Consider the following 26786-nt stretch of genomic DNA (forward strand, 5'->3'; position numbering starts at 1 on the left):
CAATGCACATACAAACTTCAATGCTGAACTCTGATATGATGGAGCCTTAAGACAATGCATAATCTACTGCTCATTTAATAGACTGTTGGCAAGTCCTCTCAGAACCAATAAAAGGTTAGCACAGACCCAAGACCTGCACTATTTCAAGTGGAACCTGTGCCACAGATAGCTAGTTGAAATAGAAATCATCAACAGCCTTTCAAGCCACAAATCTCAAACGTGTTACACAGTTTTGTGACTGTACTGTAAGCTGAACCAGTAAACATGAGGATTTGGTCTCACGGTCCACCGGTTAGTCAAACAGGAGCTGCGTATCGATCGGACTAAACTAGTGGCTATGTTTGTTTTGGTTTGTTTGTGTCGATATTCTGTTTGCCTTCAGTTCAGGGCTGTGACCTTTTCCCCATTCTAGATTGTAAAAACACTAGCAGAATCTCACCTCTAACAACAACAACACTCTTTAATTATTACCAGCTGCTCTATAAAAAATCCTTCATGTGCCAGTTATTGTATGTACATACTTTAAAGTTGTGTTTTCAAGATACTAAGAGCAGTACTTTTATATAATACAAACCGACATGTCTGATGTTCCTGTAGCTATCTCACCAACATCTGCAATTTATGTAACTGTTTGTGAGCAGCTTTTCTGTTGCCTTTCTATATTGCATTTTGAGACAATTAGTGCCTATCGATATCACACTAAAAACACATCTTGTCACTTTTTTTTGTGTGAATGCACAACAAACTCAAAACCTGCAAATGGTGCAGAAACACACCTAGATTTTTCTGTTCTATTCTTAATTATGGGGCTCTCTTTTTAATGCAGCTGTCTATATTATACCGTATTGGTCCGAATATAAGAAAGGGTTTTTTTTCCTAGAAAAAAATCTAAAAGAAAGTGGGGTCGTCTTAAATAATCGGGGTCTAGACTTTCAGCTGTTCAAGTCGCAGAACGTAAGGGACGTCACCTGTTTCAACAGCCAATAGATGTTGTGGATCAGTGTCTGTTTCCCTGTCCCTGCCTGTTTTCCTGTTCCCCTTTCCCTTGTGTGTGTGTTGTCTGTGTCTGTCTCCACCGGCTTCCATGTCACTCAAGAGGATCTAGGTCAAGGGGCGTGGCCACTCTCACCTGCTCGGCTCCAGCCAGCTGCAGCTCATTCCAGTACTCAACCAACAGTTATCAACCCGGGCTGTTCACCTCTTCAGCGCCAGTTCGTTGCAACCATTCTCGTGGTAACGTGGCTCTACTCTGTGCTTGAGAGACTTATCCCTGTTTTCTCTGTTTCCATTTTGGTTGTTGCCTCATTTATGCTCTGGCTCACGCATTCCTTCTCTGCCTCTGGACCCGCTGCTCACCAGCTTTCATCTGCCCCCTCGCTGCCTACTCACCTCGCCACTCCGCTCTCAACCAGCCATTCCACCCAGCCGTCATCTTCGCTGCCTGGCCTTCTGATCTCCGGCTTCGACCCTGCCTGGAGCAGCTATCCTGGCCATCTCCCTCCTCCACTATCAAACATTGTTTCTAATAAACACTGTAAACTGCTCATCTGTGTTTGTGTGCCTGTTTCTCAGTTCCGGGTCTGACCGGAGCCTAACAATAGAGAAGTCAGCTATAAACTATAGAAATACAATTATCCATTTTATTTTAATGTTACAAACAGCTAGTCGAAAAAGCAGCGTTTTAGACGGAGCCTCAACGAGTGCCCCAAAGCACGGTAACGTTATATGATGGAGAGAGACAGAGAGCCCAGCGGCGTTAGAACAAAGCCGTGACTGGGCGATTCTAGGATCAGACCTTTAGGTGGGCTCAGCCCCTAATGAGAATGTGACACGGATACAGTGCCTTGCCAAAGTGTTAACCCCCTGCTAAATCAGAAATTTCCCCGGATAACAATGAATATATTTGTTTATTATAACAGATGATAAACGCAAAATATTGAGCATATGAAAAAACTACAAAAGTCCCTTAATGGACTACCAGAATCAAATGAAATAATGAGGTGTAAACAAATAAATAAAACTTTCCTTGACTGGGTTACAGGTGCATAACATCGGCAACAGACACACAGGATATTAAACCTGTTTCTTTGAGCCTGTAATTGCCCTCTGTTACTAACAGACAAGTTCACAAACTCTAACTTGAAGCACTAAAATGTATTAAATAATTTGTTTTTTATAGTGCTGTCAAACGATTAAAATATTTAATCGCATTAATGTCATAGTTAACTCGCAATTAATCGCACATTTTTATCTATTCTAAATGTCCCTTGATTTCTTTTTGTCCCATTATTTTTTTCTCATTGTAATGCTCTTATCAACATGGAAAAGTGGATTGGTTTCTTTGTGTTTTTGTCGCCTGGCTTTGACGAGGGGGCGGAGAATTGGCATCAGCTGTGTGCTTGGCCATCAAATGGTATTTCAGACTGGACGTGCTGCAATGATAGCTCAGTTCACAACGACAAAACACACAGATCTCTTTGGTCTTGTCAATGGAACCATGTGGCAACTTTTTAAAAGTAAACTTTCCATTCAGAATCTTATTGGCAACCATTTCGGCGTCTTGCACTCGCCATCCACTCAAAACGTAACGTTAGCCTACTACTCTTTGGCCGGCTCGCGAGCCCAAACAAGTGTATGCAGCGTGCCTGTTGTTTTGTTTCCGTTCTAGCTAGATCTGGTGTGGTGTTGTAGTTTTTCTAACGTTACTAGTTGTTGCAACAGCATGTGAAAAAACTACAAAGTTTGCTAGGCCAAAAAGAACATTAATTGACGCCGTTAAAATGGGTTTGCGTTAATAATAATAACGCATTTAACTGACAGCACTAGTTTTTTTATTATTATAATTTTTAGGGGGGGCTGAGATGAAATTTAGGGGGGTTTGAGCCCCCGTAAAAAGGGTCTAAAATTGCCACCGGCCGTGACTCAGAGAAATAAAATGTGTTTTTGCCGATTCATCACTACAAGTGTAACTGTAGCTAGTATCTCACTATCACTAATGTTTTCCACATTCATATTTAGACGCAACAAATTATATATCCAGCTACAGAAAGCCTGGAAGTCAGAAGAAGAACGGAAGTACGACGGGGCATTGTCATGGAGATGTTACACCTTCTAAAAATGCAAACAGCCAGAACAAATCTTACCGTGGTCCTCAAAGCAACCACTTCTAAGAGATTGACAGGAGAAAACGTAATGACGTAATGATGGGATGTCCATTACCAGAGCAGTCATTCAGCTGAAGGCCTTGGAAATATTGAATAATATTTTATTTAAAAGATGTTAAAAACAACAGCCAACCTTGTTTTATTCAATGTGTTTTTATTATAAACTACTTTTCCAAAAAAATTTCTTGAAAAAAGGGAGGTGGGTGTCATATAGGGTCGTCTTTTCGGACCAATACGGTATATAAAATAGTGTTTGGGCTGGCAAAAATTCAACAAATTACTAAGTTTTTTGGTGCTTTGTTTGAATCAGTTGAAAAAAAGTTGTTTTATGTTCTGTAAACATCAGCTATCATGAACTATCAACCATCCATCCCATCCATCGCGGGGGCAGCAGCTCCAGCAGGGGACCCCAAACTTCCCTTTCCCAAGCCACATTAACCAGCTCCGACTGGTTGAACAATCAACTGAGGGAAAATGAAACTAAGAGACCATAACAGGCTTCATCTTGTTTGTCCCTCAAACATATATGAAGACAAGGATATAAAGAATTATCCAACATATCCATGTCGTGAAACATTGTGCATCACTCAGGAAGCAAAACAAGTGATCTTCGCACAACTGACAATATGTATAAATATACCTCCAAGATGTGCCAAGTGCAGGCCTGCCCCCACCCGCTGAGGAAATCCTGCCAACACCCAGCAAACATTTTTCGGTTACACTTTACTTGAAGGTATCTACATAAGAGTGACATGACACTGTCATGAATATGTCATAAACATTATAAACAAGTCATAAACGTTTATGACATAACGCTTCTTTTAGTAAGTGTCATTCGGTTTTTGTAATGACAAGTTACGGTTAGGGTTAGGGTTCATGTGTCATGACTATGTCATGACAGTGTCATGTGTTCATGACAGTGTCATGTCACTCTTATGTAGATACCTTCAAGTAAATTGTTACCCATTTTTCTTATTTCAGCCTGAAAATACGAAACTGAATTTCAGACCAAATACACATGACATTTTTACACTATAATAGTGATAATAAGGCACAATATTTATTAATATGGAAACAGCATTATAAAAATTTCTTTCTGAATTGTACTTAACAAGACAATTACATTTTGATTTAATAACACTTCCAGTGTCCTGTAACTAATTAACAATGAATGGACTGTAATGTGTCAATAACATGTTTGAGCTTTAGATGATACAGTACTGTTAGAAGTGTATATAAATATCAGGGTTGGGTTCAGGTGTTACATTGAAAACAGGGGTGAATATTTAAACACATGCAGCAAATAGTTCTCAACACTGAACTGTCCAAATAATAAAGTCACCAAAAATCAAGTGAAACTCAAAATGTTCCCTGGATATCACTTACATGTTCAAACAGTCCAAGATACTAAATCAATGTATGTATGTTTCCATAACCCATTCAATTTTACAAAGTACATTTGCCTTTTTATTTCACACAAACAATCAATGCATTTGTTGGCTCTATATATAGAAAGAACAGGTTTATGTATATGGCAAATTTCTGCAATGTAACAGTGACCTTTGGAAATGTATTTGTGATATGTAAAAGTGTAGACCTGTGTCCCTCCGATACAATTCGTCAATGGGCACCAAACCATTAGGCACCGATGTTTTCATAAAAAGCATTTTAAAATGGGAATAATATGAGCGGAAGGACTCTCACCTGTGTTTACTGTTGTGGCAGTTGAGGCAGTGAAGACTCTCAAATGTGTTGCCAACTAACTTTTGAACAAGCAAGATTCTTGTGATACAGTTGACTCGTTTGTATTTCAATTGTCCTCTTGCTCCGTCAAGCATATATAGTGAAAACATTTGATTAAATACATTACATAAATACATGTAATTGAAAGTTAAGTTGTCAGGGGACCGGATTTAACGGTGTGATGGAGTTACAGTAACCTCAGACGTATCCTGTGATGTCATATCCTGCCGCAGTGGGCTTCTTGGCTCCCTGGATTCCATGTGCACTCGACTCGGAGCTGTGACTGTTACCGCGGAGCAGCGTCTGCCCCCTGCTGGCTGCATTGATGCCACCCACCTGCAGGGTGGGGTTGTGGTAGGTCTGTGAGGTTGTCCGTACCCCTGTGCCATGCATGCCGCCTCCCACTGGATATGGATACCCTCCGCCGTGCCGTCTCCCACGGCCGCCATCCTGCTCCTCAAAGCATGACACAGACAGCATCCCCCCTCCCAGCATGGAGATAAGCGCAGAGGCCAGACCAATAAACAGACACTCCCCCAGCTCAAACTTCATACTGGAATGCAAGTTGGGTTGGTAGAAGGTCTGGACCACTTCGTGTGTGGTCCATGCCACCGGAATGAGTGAAAGGAAGCCGGAAGCAAGGAATAAGCCCCCGCTGGCGCCTGCCACACGACCCTTAACTGCACCTGCGCCCTCCAAACAGAGAGTGCACTGCATCCCCAGGGCCGCCATGGCAATGGCGAGTATAGATAGCACGATGGAGATGACCATGAGGGCGCGAGAGGCCTGCAGGTTGGAGGGCAGGGACAGCATGGAGTTGTAGGTCTCGCACTGAAAGGCCCCTGTGCTCTGGTAGACGCACTCCATCCACAGGCCCCTCATGTTGGCCACGGCCGTGACAATGTTGGAGCCGATGTGGGCGGAAATCTGCCAGTACGGTAGCACTGTGGCGACCATGGTGCCCAGCATCCCCAGCAGGCCCAGGAAGAATCCCATCAGCTCCAGAGCTGCTGACGCCATGGCAACAGCTGTGATGGAGGAGACCGAAAAGCAAACACGGAGAAGAGATGAATAAACGGACCCAGAAACTACAGTAGTTAGCTTGCTGACAAACATTTTCTTCTTTTATATTCTCAATGATTTCAGCCATTCCATTCATGAGATCATTGATTCATTCCATTTTGATAATATGGTATGGTCCTCCATACTGGAGTTCATGCTGCATTCACCCACTGCAGAACAGAAAACCTTCCTTCACACACCTTCTCCCACTCCAGACATGTTTTTAAGTATGTAAAATACTCTTTCCACTGGAAGCACATCTACTCTTTCTCCCTTATTGCCCTTACTGATAAATGATGTATCTGGCCTCGTTCTCCTCGCTCTCCATCTACTCGGGTGAAAGGGCGGTGTGCATTAAGATGGCTAGAAACATCGGAGAGATTCGGCCATACAAGTTTGAGCCACAGTCAGAATCAGACTCAAATGAGGAGGTCTGTTGTGCACCAAAAGTTGACGTATCAAAATGGTAAGTGTAATTAGCATCGTATCTTTGTTAATGTTGTTTGTTAGCTTGTTAGCTTGTAAGTGGCGGTGGATGACAGCTACAATGACGAGTGTGTTTCCACTCTCTGGTCGCTCTGTGCTCGAGGTTTCACGTTTCTTTTCCGGCTTTTGCCTATAAGACAGCGATTGGCTTTTGAATCTGTGACGTACCAAATCTAGCTGCCGCAATTTGAATCTCAGATTCAGAAGTCAGTATTGTAAGGGTCGGACATTTTATGGGGCATAAACATTACAGAAACACATTTTGAGTGGAGGGGATCTTTAGGTCATTTATCTTTATTGGTTAAACAAACCAATACCGTTATTAGCACTCAGTGACATTACTTTTAGTACATTTTACTTATAACTAGCAGTTTGTCAACATGTGAAATCACATACACACAGTAGAACAGGTACTGTAGCTCCTTTTTAAGACTGTATTAGTGTTGATATACAATTGTATTGAGGTCTAACTGCCAGCAAAGGTGTTCTTCAGCCATTTTGCCACTGCTTTGTTAATATTTCTGTTAAGTATTTTCACCAAGAGAGTGATATTGCAGCTGTCCGAATTTTGTATTATCTCTCACTCAAAATTACTATTTACAACTGGGAGGCTGACGTAAGAGGTCTTTACTTGACTGCTCCTAATTACAGTCTGTAAGATAACAACATTAAGGTGGCATTACCTGTGTCTGGGAAACTGTCTCGTTCTATGTGGCAAAGTCCAGCCAGCTGGCACAGCCCGAGTTGACATTAAGCTAAAACACCCCCGACAAACAGTGATACAACTAACACGTTTCAAGTCAAACCACATACTACTTATAAAGAAGATAGGGTGGACACACTAATGAAACAAAAAAACATAACATCAACACCTTATGACAAATGTTAGTTAACAGCATTTATGTACTGTCTAGATACTGTATTATGTTTGTCATGTCACTTATTGGTTACCTTAAATTAGTTCTTATTTGGTGCAGGTTGTGTTTTTTTCAGATAGTTCTCCAAATTATGCATTGTTTTTGACCAGTTTAGCTGCAGCCGATGATTTGGCTCTTTTGAAACTCCGCTGGTAGTCTCGTGTTGATTTGCAAACTCAAGTGCTGATTGCTAGACATCATTTAAATGCTGACTAATACATCCATATTTTAATGGTGTAACTGTATTCATTCAAATGTAAAACCCTTGTGTCCACTTGCTTGTACCTTTATACAGTCAAAACATCTTGCCACCTTAAAATACAGTAATATGTACCACACACACAAACACGCAGTCCACTTCCATGCATTACCTGAGACTGCTGCAGATTGTGGAAGAGCCAGACGCTGGACTAGTTGAGGATTTGATTATGTTGGTTTGCTGCAGGAGCAGCTGGAGCAGAAGATGAGGAGGTAGAAGATGAAGAAACAGTAGAGCCCGCAGCCTGGTACAGATTGTATTCACCTCTGGTATTTTCTGTTGAACCTACTCCTGCTTCTACTTGCTGTATCAGACTCTGACTGCTTCCTCAGACCTTGACATAGTCACAGCTATTGTGCCTCTGCTGTACTTTTAATAAGCACTTACTCCGCTGGCTGCATTGGACCAAGGGAGCCAAAAAACACTTGTTGGGCTCTTGAAGATGAAATACAATCCTTTGAGTTCAATATACTGCCTGTTGCGAAAAACTTTTCACTTAAAACACCAATAATGCAGGACAATTAGGCACAGTTACTGTCTGCACTCCTGCACATTGTCTCTCTGTCACTGTCTCTCGTCTCGGTCAGATGCTCTGCTGTCTTTGTTAAAGTCTGTGATCTCTGTCCCTCATCCAGACCTTCACCTACTGTCATGTATACACACCCTGACAGTGACACACACACACACACACACATGCATCATCATTGCCAGCCAGGTTAATCATTCTCTCATCGGTCAAAACCGGTGGTACACTATCGGCAGCAGCTCGCTCCAAACATTAAATGTTCAGCAGACTCCTGTAAGAATATGAATATTTCAGGATATTAGTTCTCTGTGTAGTTGGGTGAAAATGTTTAATTCAGCAAAAGATTTAAGTGTCATATTACTTTAATGAAAAGAGCTAAAAAAAAGAAATAAAAAAAAAGTTATCCTTTCATGTTACAGGGAAAGAACTTTATGAAGAGCTTGTGAATTCTTTTTTGTATTTTTAATTAAAATCAGCTATGGAATAAACTAGCCTAAAGCAAGAAAAATGAGGAGTGATCATAACTGAATAACTTGAAATAATTCATTTGTTTTTTTTTGTTTTATTTTGCATCTTTTGGGGGGTTCTCAAAAGAGACGTTTCCCTCTGTGTGACACGTAATGGTGAAGAAAGGCTAAACGTAAACAATGTGTTAGTCTGGGCCTTACTTTTATTTTCATTTGATGTTCCCTTTATTGCTTCTTCCTTCCTTCCTATATTGCTTCCTTCTCTCTTATTCCTTTGTTCGCTCAGTCAGTGAATTCATGACTTTGTTCATTGATCAGTCCACATTCATCTGTCCATTCACTCATTGTTGTTCTATTTCAAATGATAGAGTGAACCCTAACCATTGGAGTTTTTTTATCCATTTCCAATGACTCAACAATACATTTTTGGCATTTCTGGCAATATTCAGCAGGAATTACAAACTGATTTCTTTTGATATAATCAGTGTATTTTAAATTAATCCGTTTTTTTTTTTTTTTTTACCGTAATTGATTCTAATTAAACACCATACATGTCTACAATTATTTTTGATGGCACTTTCCAGACTCCATACAAAAACCTGCCGTAACATATTGTGAATTTACTGCTCATTTAAGCTGACACCAAACTTGGCTGCCTGCTTTACGTCATCATCCATCAACTGTTTGCTGGGTTGTCCATTTGACTGCTGATACTGAGAGCTACAAAAACAGCAATGCAGAACAATAAATAATACATACCATGCCAGTGTATCTTCATGAATATGCCCTTTACTTGTTCGGTCAGTGGCAGTGTCATCTAAACTGTTTACATGTGCCATTAGTGTCTTTATCAATGTTAGTAGCTACAGTCACCCAGTTTGCTGCTGATCCCGTCCTGAAGCTCGAGCCTTTAGTTTCTAATCCCTCCAACCGGCCCTCACATTGCGGCAGCATCATAATGGGATTAACGCATAATCCGGTCACTTCCCCTACGAAGCAGAATGAGAGGGCAACGTCCACACACTCAGAAACACTGAGCCATTATTATAAATCACAGAGGGGCATTATCTGGACACACTGAATACTAATGAGGCAGCTCAGGTCGGCCTGTGACCATTTGTCATATTGTTGTGACTGGCTGGTGGTCAGTTACTGTGGATGGACGAGAGGAACATAGAATATAATGGTGCGTAATGCTAATTTAACATCACAACCATTCAATTAGACACACTTTTGGTGGGGTAACTTTGCAAAGTAGTATAAAACATGCACGATATGGCCGGAAATATGTAAACATCTGAACATTACACCCCTATTTCATTGTTAAAAATGTCATTCCAATGCCATGGGCATTCATCTGCTGCTTTAACAGCCCCAACTCTTCTGGGAAGGCTTACTACAAGATTTTGGAACCTGGCTGCAGGGATTTTCGGGAACATTTTTTACTAATGGTACATGAATTATTATGAATTCATGCATGAAAAAACATAAATTCATTCATGTAGTACTTCGTGAACTATCAGTAATATACAAGAATGAATAGTTTCTCATGCAGGATCAATTTGTTAATGAATGCATCAATTAAGGTGTTTGAATCATCATGATTTCTGATTTATTAATGATGTTCATGTCTTCTTAAAAAAAACTGACCAGTCACAGCAGTGTACATATATTCTGAAGAATTGTAGTGTTGTAATCATAGTGTTGTAATCATTGTTAACAAAACATTTCTTCTTCATTACTTGAAGAAGTGACGAACGCCTCTCAAAATCTGACGAAAATCTTTCAAACTGACCTTTGTAGATAAAAAAAAACAGACAGATTCAGCAACTGTATGGCCTATTTCTCGCTTAAAATGTTTTCAGAAATACGTTTCGGTGAACTATTTTCGTAAAATACGAGATTGTATTCCAAACGAGCCTCCATTATGGTCTGGCTTTGAAATTCGGGAGAAGCCAGACCCATTTGAAAACGTTCTTCATTTCCGGTTTTCATTTTTTGGGCGACAATACAGATTAGTGCCGCCTGCTTTTATGGAGACGTATTACATCTCACGCACGTGCAGAATGTACGCTCAAGTCGGCGTTGCTTCGGTGTGTTCTGAGGCACTTTATTGACCTCGGGGAGCCGACTGATCAGTCCGACTGCCTTTTCTGCCGACGGTCGGTCATCGGGTTGGTGTGTCAGAGCCTTAAGATCTACTGTATACCTTCCTAAACATTGGTTTCTGTTCTGTCCTGAGTGTCCAGTATTTTGTTTTTTATGTGCTACAATCTATTTATTTGTACTGAGACACTTTTATACTTATAATAGGATTCCCCTTCATTAGAACCATAGACTGTTAATATTAATGGACAAAGCATCCAATTCGGTGAAGTGCTGCAAATACAGTACATAGTGCCTTAAACCGGCATTCTATCTGAATTCCAGCAGGGGGCGACATGTGCGGTTGCAAAAGGAGGTTGGTTTCTGTAGAAGTCTATGAGAAAGTGACCCACTTCTCACTTCATTTTTGTCTTCTGCAATACAGAATGATGTTAATTTTTTGAATTATGGTCTCGTTGATTTTAAAATTGGCGATAAAGCAGGGGGGGTTTTAGGGCGTGGCTATGATGTGATTGCCAGTGAAAGTGTATAGCTTAACGTAGAGTGTAAGCAGCAGTCTATGGCTCATCCCTCACTCCTCCCTCTCATCTAAAATTGTCACATCCGCAAGTAAGATGACTGCGCTCGCAACGGCAAACTCGACAACTCATATCAGATCTCCACAAACCAATGGGTGACGTCACACATGCTCTGTCCATTAATATTAACAGTCTATGATTAGAACTAAAGGTACTAGCCCATGACTAAACCATGAAAAACCACCGTCAGACCAAAGCTCCACCAACGTATGTGGGCAGGAGCCTCCACGTACTTTTGGTTATTGTACTAACTACTAACAGGCCACCAGAGGGCCCTAAACTTACACATTAGTCATCAATGTTTTCACTTTTTGGGAAGTAAAAAAAAATCCTTTATTACTATAGTAAGCATTTGAGAGGGGTTAAAGACCATTAAAAACCTCAAACCAAAGAAAAGCATGTAATACTTTAAATTAACTGAAAACATTCAAATGATCAACACCAGGAAAACAATCATGTAAAAACTGTGTTTTATTATGTTTAAGCAAAGGAGTAAGCTAGTTTAAGAGGGATGAATATGAAAGAAAAACAACAACAATGAACAATTTGAACAGCTCTGAGGCTTTCTGAGGAGGATGTAGTTTATGAGTTTATGGCTCCTGTCACTAGACGGTGATAATGAGCCAGTTTTATGCTTTATGTACAGTTTGATTTGAATGTGATGATGTTAAAGTGCTCATATTATGCTCATTTTCAGGTTCATAATTGTTTTTAGAGGTTATATCAGAAAAGGTTTACATGGTTTAATTTTCAAAAAACACCATATTTTTGTTTTACTGCACATTGCTGCAGCTCCTCTTTTCACCCTGTGTTGAGCTCTCTGTTTTAGCTACAGAGTGAGACATCTCACTTCTATTCCATCTTTGTGTGGAGTCGCATATGCGCAGTAGCTAGGTAAGGACTACTACCCAAGGGGGTAAGCCAGCCTCCACAAAGCGTACCTCCTATGGAGCCATTTTGTTGCTAACAAGCCATCACCCGCTGTTAGCATCCCATTGACTGCCATTCATTTTGGCGCCACTTTGACAGCGAATAACTTTACATCTGATGCGTTTAAAGACTCTATTTGTCTATTGTTTATTTCTAAAGAAACATGACAATGTATAAAAGGCTCCATTACCTTGCACCTCACGTTATGGTTCCGTAGCAGGCATTTTTGTAAAATTAGGCTAACGATTGTGTCATAACCATGCAACTTAGTATAGTAGAGGAATAACCGTACAGTACAGGAAAAGCTCGCATGCAGTTTTTACTTAAATTAGCTATTTAAGTTTAATTACTAATGTTAACTAGCATTTTAGTTAGCAATAATTAGCCTGTGCCTATGTTATCTCCTTACATATACCTACGCTCTCCGTCTCTGCAAGATTGGGAATGATTGAGATTTCTCTTGGCACAGCTACCAGAAGACTTGCTCACGTCACATCTACGTCGTCAAGCTCAGTTGGAGGCTGCACAGTAACGCTCAGCCCTTACCGGAAAAGTGCTTCTAATATCCTTCACTGGTCTCTGTAGAAATCTACGGTGTCACGTTGTCCATTTATTTAACTGTCTATGCTACTACCTAGTCAGAAGCAAAGTATGAGGGCGTGCCATGTTCGTCACGGAAGTAAAGTCTGGACTACAATAGAGCTGTTTGGAGCAGTTTTTGATCAGTGTTTTCTGTTGGAGATGGTATGGATGCCTTTGGGGTGGACTTTGGGCTTTTTCACTTCGTAAACCTATAACGTGCACGTAAAAAGAGATACATAACACAATAAAGGAAAGGGAAAAAGCCAAAAAGCATAATATGAGCACTTTAAGAGAGCGAAGCAGAGTGCTGGGTGGTGGGTTAAGGCACTTTCTGGACTTAAATGATGATGATATCTGTTGATAAAGAACAGGACAAAACTAAAAGGGCCCAGAAATATACAATTGATCAACAACACTGTGTTTTATTCTGAGATATTTACTACTTTATTTTGTTTTCTTGTAATATTACAGTGTAAATCTCCTCCACTTAGAAAAACAGCTTGCTGAAAAATATTTTGACACACAAACAACAAATTTCACTTTATAGCCGGTGACTTTACAGGACTCCTCTGATGTTGGAGTCACACATCCCAACACACACACACACACACACACACACACACACACACACACTGGATACAATTATTTGAATAGAAAGAATTGCAGCCAGGTAAGTTCACATTTCTTTTATATGGGCTATTTGTTAGTCTTAATCCTGTGACATTGTTTTGGATGATGATGTCATTTGAAAAGTTAGAAAATAATTAACAATTAGGCTAGTGACATCTTGTTGTTTTCATGCTATCAGCGAAAACATTCAACACTCAGCAAATACGCCCAGCAAAATGGAAATATATTAAAGCTTTAGTGCGAAACTGTTTAATAATGAACGTCCGTTACATTCAAGCCATTGCCAAAGGAGTTGTAACAAAGCTAATTAAGACTATCAGCTCCACACAACTCTCTCTGTATTTCTCAGTGTGGCTATGTTCAGAAGATTGTGTCGTCCAGTTTTGTTGTCATTCCTTAGAATTCCTCATGGGGGAGACAGAAACTACGCACTATAACTTTAATATGAAAATATCTGAGATTTGTTGAATCAATTTACTAAAATGTTTAAACATGTAACACATACTGTAGACTTAATGTGTAGCATTAAAGCCTGCTGTGTTGTGTAACAGTAGCATAGCAATGAGGAAACAATGTTTTCTGGAAGTATAAGGCTTAGTTGGTTTGTATTGTAAATGGGTTCATTTTTTCCCATGTTTAATCATCCACATTAGCATCAGATGTGCACTGCGGACTCCAAGCTACAACCATTTCATCTAACTACTCACATTAACTTCAGGTGTGCCAAAACACACATTCTGCTGTAGTTTAGTGCAGAAATCCTGTCCATAGATAAGGCTCACACAGTAGACTTAATATAGAACTGGAGAGACCTCTAGTGGCCAATAGAGAAAACTGCAACATTTCAACAATTAACAGCTGCTTGAGAGTTATTTTGTAACAACCTACATACACATTTATATACATTTGGTTAACAAGTTCCTTCACTCTCATTGACCTTCCTACAAATCTGTTCTTTTATTTGTCCAGAAGTGTATTGTTTCCAAGTACCAAGATTGCAACTGTAGTCATCCCTGCTACATTTGAGAGTGGGGTATAATATAGGCTATATTGTCGCCACCTGAGAGGATGTATGAGATTGTGGTGGGACATTGTTAGAAGGCCTCTGTGTTCCCTCCTCCGGCAGCCAAATGGACTTTATGGATATGACCAGCAATAAGTGCCAAGTTGTACCAGCTGTACTGTAATGTACTTCACTGTACACTATTAAATATGTTTAGTACTGGATACCATATCTAGGAGACATGAAGCAACATTAACATTCATGTTATTGTGTCTCTGAATGTAGGCATACAGTTATAGTTGCTAAGTTTTTTTTGCTGAAAATAGCAACATCCTGTGGCTGGAAATAGGGTTTATAAGAGAAGTGAGACTTAACCAAATGAGCTGAAAAATGCTTAATTCCTCTGTAGAGCTGAGGGGAACTGCATAGTTAGATTATCTGTGGGTTCACCTTTAACACATCATAGACCTACACTTTGGTTTTCGTAGGAGTTAAATAAACAACATAGACAATGTATTTTAATAAGCTTAAGATGTGCTGGTAGGTGGATTTTGTCCCTTTTGGAGAGATCCATTCTAGCTGTTTCAAGTTTGTACCATATGCTCAATCATAGCTAAGCTAAGCTAAGCTAACTGGCTGCTGGCTAAAACTTCATTTTCAACTGCCAGTGAGAGAGTAGTAGGCTAGCTATCTTTTATCTAACTCTCAGCAAGAAACCAAATCCATATTTCTCAAACATTTGGAAATGTTCCTTTACTTAAAATAAGTAGATGAATATCAACATAGGCTACAAAGCTAGAACAAATGTGCAAAGCATATTGTAAGGCAAATAACCCAAGAATAAAATTTTTACGTTTTTACATCAAAACAGTGAAGAATATGGACTAGATCACTGTGTGTGCAGTGAAGCAGTAGAGGTCTCTATTTCGCGGTACAGCTGTCAAACTGGGGCAGTGGCACTCCCAGTAGAAGACAAGCTGACCAATCGCAGTGTTTCTCAGTGTGGACGTTTTCATTCCACTGACCAATCCGAACGTTTTAAAATGAGCCGGAAAAGGCGATATGATCCATACATCCATTTTAAGGTTTTGACCCCACCCACCACAGACACATCAGAGAAATATGAGAATGAATCGCCCACGCGTTTAAATGGATTCACGTGTTGACAGTGGACATTGAGTTTAAACCGCTAAATTAGCTCTATCATTCTTCCATGCATTCATTATGTTTCAGATATCTTCTCAAATCTGCCTGTTATAGCTGTCAGTTTGCCTGTGCTCGAGCTCAAAGAGAACCCTACACCAAACTTGAATTAGAAGTTTCGCTATTTAATGTTTCATTACTTATTAACGAATGTACGAGCACTTTTTGTGAATCAAGACCTTGTAAGGAAACATTAGTAACCAGTTTTCAGTTCGGCATACGCAAGGTGTTTCAAACAGCACTGCATTCGTGTAAAATGTTGACTTTAATTACTGGCACGACAGATGTTTTCCATTTGAAGATGCATTGTCAAAGGCGGATAAAGAACACTGGGAGCCGTGTCATAAATGTGGTATATTATGTCGAAAACCGTTATTTTGTAGATTGTATTGATGCCGAACAACAACCGTAGTACCAATGTTTGGAAATGGCATTGAGTCATGCGTTTTGAGTCATGTATATGGAACCGATAAAGACGGGCCAGTTTAAATCCCCTTCCTTTTAAACGGAGAACGTCACGGAGATGAGCTAGACTTTAGTTTACTCTCATCTTTCCCCCAGGAGGCTCTGCTTCCCAGCCCCTTTGTTCAGTCTAGCCGGTGGGTTGAGTCAGAGGGAGGCTGTGCTAACCCAACATATCCATACCACTGTGGGAACACCGACAAGAGTGAGAACGGGCCGGAAAAAAATAGCCGATTATCAGGGAGACCAGACTGAGACTGTTAGCTTGTTTAATCAGAGCCAGACAAGAGAAAAGTTGATTTTGAGTGTTGCTGATGCTGCGTTTCTTTTCGGGAACCGTAAGGACCTGTGTGCCAGTGTTCGGCTACACTTAAACAGCGGTATACATGTCGATTATCTTTGCTCTTTGGTAGCCGCTTCAGCTATCTTCCTGAAAAAAAAATGAACCGGCAGGCTAACTGCTAAGCCATCACCGGGTCTATTGCTGACACCGTGCAGTTGTTGCCATCATCCACTGATCCACGCTGACTCTCCCTTTCAGTTTCTGCTCAGCATCCATATTTGCATCCCAGGGAGTGGCAACCACTAGTCCCTCTCTTCTGGCAAGAAAATTGAAAGTTGGCCGGTTGTCGGACACCCCTTCGGACGCTCCAATTTCGCATAGAAATGTGAGTATTTTCCTGTATTGATGTGCTTTAATGTCATTTTTGCTGCTATGAACTCGGGGTTTAATAAGTGAAGGGCAGTCTGGACCACGTTGCCGCAGTAGCTACAACAATGGATCAAACTGGCGTTGTGTTACATTTTGTTGAGGTGCGCATTATCATCCCAAAGCTTTCATCCTGTTTCCCTTCAAATCAGGTGTCGATTGGAAAATTAATTCAGGCCCATATGAAGAAAAGCCTCGGATAAGATATGAAAATCCCAGCAGTCGACACTCAAGGGCCTTATTTTTGACTTCACTTACAGGAAAACCATCATTCTCGACAGGTTTATTGGATTGATTGCTCTACAATGAAAATGCCTTTTTTTATCATCTGGATGAGCCGAGTGTAAATATTAGGCCTATGTAGGATTTAACTATAGCTATGCCTGGAGTCTGCTTGTTTTTCCCCTGTGTAGTTTAAAACCTCAACCAGATGTGTGTTGTTTATTGTAGCTATAACAGCATTATATCTTCTTAATGGCCCTTGGATTTGTAGGCTATGCTGCACCTGGGCACCGGCCTACATTAACTATCAGGCATATTATTAAATTGATAAGTTGACCATGAACGAATGTATGAAGCAATGGGGTGTTATTATTAATGCTGAGTTTACTGTGACATAGGTAACGATTATCACAATACTAATAGGCTTATTGTAAATACTACAATGCTACTTTTAAATGTTACTGTTAGATTGCCAGGTGTTAAATAGATAACCGGCGGTTCAGTGGTTAGCACTTTTTCCTCACAGCAAGAAGGTTCTGGGTTCGAGTCCAGGTCGTTCCGGGCCTTTCTGTGTGGAGTTTGTATGTTCTCGTGTTTGCGTGGGTTTCCTCCGGGTGCTCCGGTTTCTTCCCACCATAAAGACATGCATACTAGGACTACAGGTCGTTGTTGCAAATGAGAATTTGTTCTCAATCAATTTACCTGGATAAATAAAGGTTTATTATTAACCTGGATAAAACCTATGTTAAAAATTGTCAAAAACAGACATTGACAGAGGTAAATATAACTGGAACAAAGAACAACTGAACTTAAAACATGTCAGCTTTCAACTGTCAGCTTCTTGAGCTGTAAGTGTTTCGCTGTGCCACTACAGTGTTTGGTTGTTCATTAAGGAAGTTGGCTCCTTGCCTTGCTCAGGGGCACTACAGCAGCAGTGTAGTAGTGGGATTACAATTTGGGATTAGTGCCTACTTCTCATTTATTTCTACATATACATAGGTTTGTCATAATGAGCAGCCGACAACACAAATGTGAACATACTTGTAGCCAGAAATAAGGCCAAAGTGCTTGGATATTTTTCTGTCACCGTTACCAGTGAAGCTTCTGACATTATCGGTGCCACTTAAGCATGGTATATTGGAACATTTCAGACTCCTGAATGTAAACAAATCCCAATATGATTATTTCTTACTTTTTGTCAGTATATTTGAGTGTAAAGTAGGATGAAGACCAGAAATATAAATGAAAGCTGCATACTGTAAACAAAACAAAAAAATCACAATCGTTTCTTCTGTCTGCGGCTCCCAATATTTTCCTATGACTGGCAACCCCTTGTCACGGTTTATGGCCTATATTATGACATGAGAAGCCTGAAAAGGAAGAAGTACCAAGAATTCCACAAGAAAAAAATTAGAATACAAGTCAGAAGAAATGCACTTTTTCTTTCTTTTTTATCGATAATGACCCCTCAGATTTATCTAGTGACTCCTCAGTGGGTCCTGACCCCCATGTTGCTGCACTAAACTATGAATCCCTGCACAGATCTAAAGTATGCATAACATATTCAAGTCATGGTAAGATAAGACATTTCAACAAATGTTTGACCACCTTTGGAAAAATAACTTGTTCTGCTGTACAAACAGCTACACATTTCCTGCTCCCTGTCATCTCGTAAACTCCTGTTCCTGTGAAAACCAGTTGTGAGTTGTTCTACTTCAACAGTCTGGTCCATTCATACAGATTTGGAGGCTGGGCGAGACACATAAGCATGCCCTTGTGCTTATTTACCTATTATTTCTCTTAACTGTTCCTATATTTATCCCAACAGCTAAACATGGAGAGCGACAGCCACCACTGCCACATCTAGTGACTGATCCACAAGCCTTCATCACCCAGGGAGGAGCTCTCAGGTCCTGGCCGTCTCCTTGTTTCCTTAGAATGAATATGCTCAAGTCCAGTGGACTGAAAATCCCTGGCCGGGGACCCAAGCATTCCAGCCCAGTGGGAAGGACCTCAGCGGGAGGAACCTCCAGCCCTCTTGTCCCTAGAGACAGTAAGTAACTTCCTCCTTCTGACCCCTTGAAAAAATATAGGCAATTTTTTTTCTTCCAGCTATTTCTTCTCATCACCGGAAGTGGCTTAGACCATTTATTTGTGTTAATGACTCAGTAGAGCACATCTGCATTAGATTACACGCACACACAAGCTGGGAAGTGTTGTCTTAAGCTTAATCTTCCAGCGTATTTATTGGAAGATCTCCAATGCAACTTTTTTTCTTTTTAGCTTTTGGCAGTTTGAATGGGTGCCACACTCTCTCCATTTAAAATAATGTATATTTATATAGATGTATATGCATTTATATATTGAGCCAGAGAGACTTTAGACTCAAACTTCATCCAACTTGGCCAGTGTTTCAAATATGCCCCTATTGCTCCCCACTGGGTGGGTGAATATAACACCTTACTTGAGGTGGCCAGAAACACTACTCCAAATAAATGCTAATGTTGCTCTGTCTATTGGATGTGTAAATAAGCATGTTTCCTAACATGTTGCGTGGCATATTAACTTAAGATGATAATATATCAGAGTTGTGTCTAAAGCTTGTTGCAGCTTTAAAGGGGACATATTAAAAACTCACTTTTTCAGTGCTAGTGCACATACATTTGAGTAGCTGGAGTGCTCACTAACCCACAAACTGAAATAAGACAACCCAGTCAGTTTTTTTTGTGGGCTGCCTGGATCAGAAAACATGGGATTCAACAAGCAATTCAAATTTGGCTTCCTATGTCACATGCAGGCTCATTAGAATATACCCCCCCCCCCCCCCCCCAATCTCCCCCCACAGCTTGAGAACAACCTTTGCAAAGGTGCGTCATATTTTTCTCGCAAGCCAATCGGAGCATAATGGGCTTTTTCAGGAGGGGAGCTTAAAGAGACAGGCGCTAAAACGGAACGTTTCAGACCGAGGGTGAATACAGGTATATTCAGACAGACAGTATGGGGGAAAATAACGTGTACAAACGTGTAAACATGTTCTAGTAGAAACCCAAAATACAGGTATGAACCTGAAAATGATCATGATACGTCTCCTTTAACAAATTTAGAATGTATTTGCTAAAAAGCTGATTAATTATATTCAGATAGCACTTTTGGGGGGAAATGGAAGAAGACATACCGAAAAATACCTTTACAATAAGGATTTTTCATAACATTTAGGGAAATATGTTTTCATGAACCACAGCACCAAAACACAGCATTTGATTTTATGTGGAGCCAGGTTTTGATATATCTTGTTATATACTGTATGTGAGAGCTCCATCATTGTCCAAACACTATTAAAAACACATCAATGAGCCCCACTGTTACACTGGCTGACATCTTCCTTTATTAGGAAAGCCGTAAAGTATTGGGAGACGAACTAACGCCCAGGCATTTGTCTCTTAATAGTATTTATTGCCAATAACAAAAATATAGAATATCGCTAGCCTTATCCTTGATCAGAAATCTAAAAATGAAAAGGTGAAATGTGGACATGTGACTTTTACAACTTTGACATTGCAGCTACTGAAAACTGACTACTCACGAAGTCTGAAAAACACTCATCCAAATGACAACCCCTGCCTGCAAAAAGTAATCACAGCTGTTCTCACTCTTAAATGCAGCCACACTGTTTATCCTCCCCGGCTTTAGCTCACACGACAGCCCGATCCCACCAGCTTCACATGCATACAGTATGTTAAAGCTGGGAGTGAAGCTGTAATTTAGCAGAAACCAAACTAAGTGAACACAACAGAAGATTAGCCAGCCCTCTTTGGCTGATAGTACGCTTGTTTCTCATTAGCATCAGAGTGTACGGGAGGCAGCTACAAGTGTGTCATGGTTCATGGTAACTGTGGAATGTTATGGGAGCGAGGGAAGAAGTTGCTATGTAAGTTGTTCCAACACAGGAAGGGTTTCATTTACTGAAACGTACACTGTTTATAATTACTCCAGTGCACTGTCAGCATTTTATTTAATATTATGTTAATATAGTTCTCTTAGTTTTTACTATCAAAGTGGCCAACCTAAGCTAGATAGAATAGCATTAAACTCATTGACTTCTATCCTACTCCAGTTCATAATTGTTCATGCATAGATAGAAAGTTCTTAAATAAGAAGGAGCTTTAACTTCTTAAAAAAAAAAAAAAAAAATACTATTTATTACAAGCTATATTATTACTTTGACAATTGAATAGGTTTGGATCTAGTAAAATAATAAGATACAAATACCAGTCCAAAATAGTATTTTACGCTGAAAAGCAGTTAGAATGTTCAAAATGCACCCCTGTCTCCTACAAATTATGTTCACGTACAATTAAACTGAATTCTCAATTACGTTTTGAGGGAAACGTATTTTCTCCCAGAGTACGTTTGTTTCGACACATCTTCAGACCAGCAACAGGCGCACGTTGTGAAACGGTCGCAGTTTTAAACACGTGGTTAAGAACAGAATGTTGTGAACTGAAATAAAACGACTTGGTTAGGTTTAGGCAAAGACTGTGGTTTGGGTTAAAATAAGTTTGTTACAAGTTAAGTATGTTTCATATGTGATGTAAGTTTAGTTTATTTAAGGATACCCATTAGAAGCACACGTGTGACTCTACTCTTCCTGGGGTCCTTGTTAAGTATGTATGTTAAATAAATAGTCAACGTTTTGGTATCACATAGGACAGCATAGGAAAGCCTTCTCCTCGACAAAAGTCCTGTTTGTTTGACCCATTTATCCAAACCGACATTCCTCACTTTAATCAGAAAAGTAAAAAACAAACGTAACCCAAGAGAAAATATGTTTCCCTCGAAACGTAATTAAAAAAATACATTCTGTTGTGTAGGAACGTAATTTGTAGGTGACAGGGACATCTAAAACACATCTCTATAGCATAATAAGCAAATTCTTTTCCCTGGTTTGTTAAAGCCATTTATTAGCATTGTGAAAGAGAGTAACAAAAATGGCATTTATTTATCTATCCAAGTTTGTGTTTGGCCTGGAGGTCATTTTTGTTTCTCTCTCTGTGAAAGGCAGAACAACTCAAACTGTATCTTAAATTATCCTGAACTCAGCCATTACCAGCTAATCCCTTAATGCTGTCTGTCAGCTGTTAGGTACCTGTCCTAATTTGAAGTGCTCGTCTAAATTCCTGCCTCTGGTTTAAACAGTTTGTTTCTACCACACACAAACTCATTAGTTTGCTCACATCCTGTTTATCCCAAACACAAAAAATGCATACAATCATGATGCATGTAGCATTTTTTCCTTTTCTAATGTTGTGCTTTCTGCATGTCATTTCAATTTTTGAGAAATCTACAATGATATCATATACATCATCACACTGTTGTATCATTTACTGCATTAGACTAATGAGATTGACCTTTCAGATATTCACAATTCACTTATTACTAATGGCAATGTATTTGTAGATGGCCAAAATATATATATATTTTTTTTTAAATCATATCCAAATATCTTTCTAGATATTTTAAAAGAAATTAGGACTGTTATTAACGTCAAGATCAAAATTAAATTCAAGATAAGTCCAACGCCATTTTCAGATATCTTTTCAGAGTAGACTTTTAGATGTCCAAAAATATAATTAAGATATCTTCTATCTAAATGTGCTGAATGAAAGTTATCTAATATAAATTTTGTCTAGTCAGAACTACATTGAACATATCTTGACTCTTTAAAGAATTGAGTCAAGTCTGAATTACAGGTTCATTGTTACTAGTCAAAATATAATTAGAAACAGTGTAAAATCTGCTTATTCGCTTTCTTGCGAATTAGATAAGAAGATTGATATCACTCTCATGTATGCACTTTAAATATAACGCTGGAGCCAGCAGCCAGTTAGCATAGCATAAAGACCAGGTTGAAAACATCCTCCTACCAGTACCTCTAAAGCTTAATTAACATGTCAATCTTTTTAAATTAAAGGTTTTACTATTCATGGACGCATTGCAGATATATTTATTGTAAATTATGTTAATCTTTAATATGTTCACTTGCCATACATTTAAATCAAACCTTACAATTTGTGGCAGTCCATCAATCTGCACTTCAGAAATCATGTAGGGTAGCTGAGAACAGGTCTGTCCAATACTCAAAGAGCACCTAGATCACACAGGAGCCTTTTTTGAACACTAGTTAATTTCATAGGTGACAATTCTGGTGTCTCTGTCAGCTGGTCAGTTAGTCAACCTTCCTGTTTTTAATAGGAGGATGCCTTGTACCCCTCATTATCATGCTTGGTGTATTCTGTTCAGTTATATCCCTCTTGTTAACTCAAGGTGGCTATTAACACTAATAAGATGTCTGTGGGACAATACTGAGGCCTCAGATAGTAGATGGAGGGATTAGTTTCCTGCCCCAGATAGTCTAAACACTGACCTGGCTTCGTACTCCACATCTCAACCCCCTGTTTGTTGGTTTTATCTGGGAAGATTGTGAGAAGGGGCCACTGTGTCGCAATTTGGCAGAGTTTACTTTGCTGAATTTAAAGAACTGTTTCACCCTTTGGAAGAAGCCGTTGTCAATGAGCGAATAGAGGAACGTATCTGAGCCTTCCTTCTAACTGCTTTTCATGTGAAAATAACAGAGCTGTGCCACCGCTCCTGATGCCACGTCTCCTATGACCACGGAAGCAGGTTTCACCCAGTACCCAGTCCTCAGACAGTATACACTTACTGCACCTCAAATGCCATCAGTCTGTAATTCCACTAGTTTTTGTGTGTGTTTGTCATTTGTGCTTTAAACCTGCATTAATTAAAAAAAATAAAATAAAAATGTAATGGCAGCGCAACAAGCATCATTAGGACATGAACACCCTATATAGATGTAATGTGTTAGCAAAGAGTTGCCCATTTACACATCCAGTAGACATTGAGCAATATTAGCATGTATTTTGGGTCGTGTTTCCAGCCACAGGATGAATGTCCAACATTCACCCTCTTTTCAGCTCTGTTTTGTTTTCCACTAACTCCTGAGAAAAACATCTGGCTCTTTAGCGGCTAAATGCTAAACTATGCTTAATAGCTAGCTTAACTTTTTCAGTGAAAACAGCTGCCTGCTTGTAGCAGGGGCGATGAGGGCGGTGAGATCGAACTAAGACAGTAAAGTTGCAGCTGTAAAACCAAAACAATGAAAGATGTTAAAACTCTCCGTAGTGATGACGGGAACAGTAGCGTTGGCTTTTATTTCTCTGTATAAGAATATTGATTAGTGAAGCTTTACTATGAACTTTAACAACATAAAAAAGATCAACACGTTTGCCGTACTGTACTTAAAGGGATACTTATATTTCAATCCAGCTCTGTGTCATCTTTGTGTGGGCATTTCCCGGCATCTGGCGGATTTCAGCAGACCTCGGCTGTTTCAAGCTCCGTGCATTGGCACCATGGAGGAAAGGCGCACACCGTTAATCTAAACACACTGGCAACACTGCCATGACACAGAGCTGGATTAAAATCAGCAAATTATCTCTTTGATGAGGGGTTATATGTATTGATTAGAGCAGCTTTAGATGAACGCTTGCAGGGAAATAACAGAAAGAGCCTGGAAAGATGGCAGAGAGGTAGATGCATATAGTCATGGATAAAACCTATCATGTTATTTTGAATTGTATTTCAAGATTTAAATTTGAATATTCTGAATTTTCGGGCATAAAAAAATCAAAATAAGGAAATATCTATATATTAAATACCTACTAAATCATGGGACTCTATCACAGTGATGCAACAGTCCTGTAAATGCGATATGGACATTGCATTATTCAGTTCTGCTCCTTTATTTGCAGCATCGCTCACAATGGTCTGACACACCCAGTGATATTAAAGGGAGAGCAAGCACATAAGACACACCCAAATACACAATTGATTTTCACATCTGATGTTTTCAGTCCTTTGGGTGGATCCCAAAATAGTTATTTTTTCAGTTGTTAAACAGTGGATTACCAGGTACAGTACAGTCCTTCTAAATAATGTTACTAATGGCAAATTCACTCACGGAATAGTGGAGCTATTTATCTGAAGCACCAAACTACTGAAAACACTGGTTTCTGTCCTCTTTAAAGACAGCGATGGCATGCTTTGTTAGAAAACACCATGAGCAAGGTTAAATGGTTATAGAGTAACTAACCCCTTAACTGAATGTCAAAGAAGGTAAATAATGACACAGAGCTCATGCCTATAAAGTGACAAATCTCCTCCTGTAACTTGGCAGCATTAAGCTAAATCAACCAAATACTGAAGGTTTGCCCTCAATATGATAAATTGGTCATTTAAAGAGATAATAACACCACATATAAAACATTTTAAAGGTTTGTATTTTTCTCTTAAATGTAGGACATGGCACTTTGGTCAAAAACAGTGACCAACAGTCAAAATCCTTCAAGCTCAACCCCCTCCATCTGTTAGTGTCTGTGCTGCTTGGCCTCGCACAGCTGCCACGAGCACTGCTGCAGACAGCAACACAATATCAGTCTTGATAAGTCCAATTTAAAACAAAAAGAACAAGATGATAGCCACTGTGTGAAATGATCATAAATATGCAGAGTTAAAGAGGCCAGAGAAAGAGGTGTGTGTATGTGTGTAACCAAAGTAGGGAGAGATGGGGGGATAATTGGGGGGTGGAGGAGGAGGGCCGAGAGGAAGCTGTGGAGGTTTCATTGTGCAGAGCTGATGAATAGTTGGATTCAGATGGTGGTGGGAGGTGGCCAAGCACAATGGTGAAAGTAAGGGCTGTGTTTCCAGTCTTCCTTCTGCCGAGGATCCTTTTGCCCTCACTCTGCTGTTGCCTCAGCAACCCAAAATCATGGGTTAGCTCAGGTTTGAAACGTTGGCCAGGATAACATGTGTTTTAAAAAAGAACAAAAAAAGAAAAAGTATTGTTGTATATCACTGTGCATGTAGACCTGTGTACAGCTGTGCAGTAAGAGAAAACACACTTCACACAAATGTTGAAGATGACAGATTTCCTTTGCGCAGCAGGCCCATATACAGAGGCTTAGTCCTTGCCGCAGCGGCTGCGGGTTCGGTTCCAACCTGCGGCCCTTTACTGTATGTCCTTCCCCCTCTCTCTCCCCTTTCATGTCTAACTTGTCCTATCAAATAAAAGGCCTGAACATGCCAAAAATTTTAAATGAAAACCGAATTGGACAAGAAATGAAATTTATATTTAGTAAAAACAAGAAAGCAATGAGATTCTATGAACAAGAGTTAGACCAACAATTATTGTAAAACATTAACTAGTACAGTAACAAGAAAACTGGATTCCAAAAAGTTATAGGCTAACTGTCAAATTGGTTACATTGTGCGTCATGTCGGAGAGAAACAAGGTATTGTCAGTAAGAGATCTACATAAAGTCCTCATAGAAGTACAGCATTGAAATAATCTGGTAAACATTCACGTAGTCCATGAGAATAAAGGTAAAAAGAGGAAATACAGTCAGTACTCCTCCCTGCTTCTCCAAACTGGGGGGTGCCCACCGCCATCTACTGTAGGTGATACACTGACTATGGAGAAGTACCTCATATAACCCCACTTCAAAAGATCAGAACTCTACCTTTTTAATTTCAAATGTGTTTGATATTTGTGTGGATCTGAACCTAGGAGGAGGAAAGACGGCGATCTAAAGACTGATTTACAGTATTCCAATATATTCTCCATATTTGCTGTTTAACGGTATTTTTTAATAAAATCCCCC

The 26786-nt window shown here is 39.8% G+C and overlaps 2 protein-coding genes across 5 annotated transcripts in view; one reads left to right on the plus strand and one right to left on the minus strand.

The window, feature by feature from the left end:
- Positions 1–5105: 5105 nt before the first annotated feature.
- Positions 5106–6532, minus strand: cldn2 (claudin 2). Its single transcript, XM_028596356.1, has 2 exons — positions 6257–6532; positions 5106–5935 (listed from the first exon to the last, which is right to left on the minus strand). Exon 2 carries the CDS (start codon positions 5925–5927, stop codon positions 5106–5108), a length of 822 nt encoding a protein of 273 aa, XP_028452157.1. The 5' UTR covers positions 5928–5935; positions 6257–6532.
- A 9079-nt stretch (positions 6533–15611) lies between these two features.
- Positions 15612–26786, plus strand: part of clip2 (CAP-GLY domain containing linker protein 2) — a 42081-nt gene continuing 30906 nt past the window's right edge. For all 4 annotated transcript variants that reach the window (XM_028595303.1, XM_028595300.1, XM_028595301.1 and 1 more), the window contains exons 1-2: positions 15612–16786; positions 18878–19102. In XM_028595303.1, the coding sequence (XP_028451104.1) occupies positions 18988–19102 (115 nt within the window). In that variant the 5' untranslated portion in view covers positions 15612–16786; positions 18878–18987. The remainder of the gene's footprint in view (positions 16787–18877; positions 19103–26786) is intronic.

This window comes from Perca flavescens, chromosome 13, assembly GCF_004354835.1.
Source record: "Perca flavescens isolate YP-PL-M2 chromosome 13, PFLA_1.0, whole genome shotgun sequence".
Lineage (NCBI taxonomy): Eukaryota > Metazoa > Chordata > Actinopteri > Perciformes > Percidae > Perca > Perca flavescens.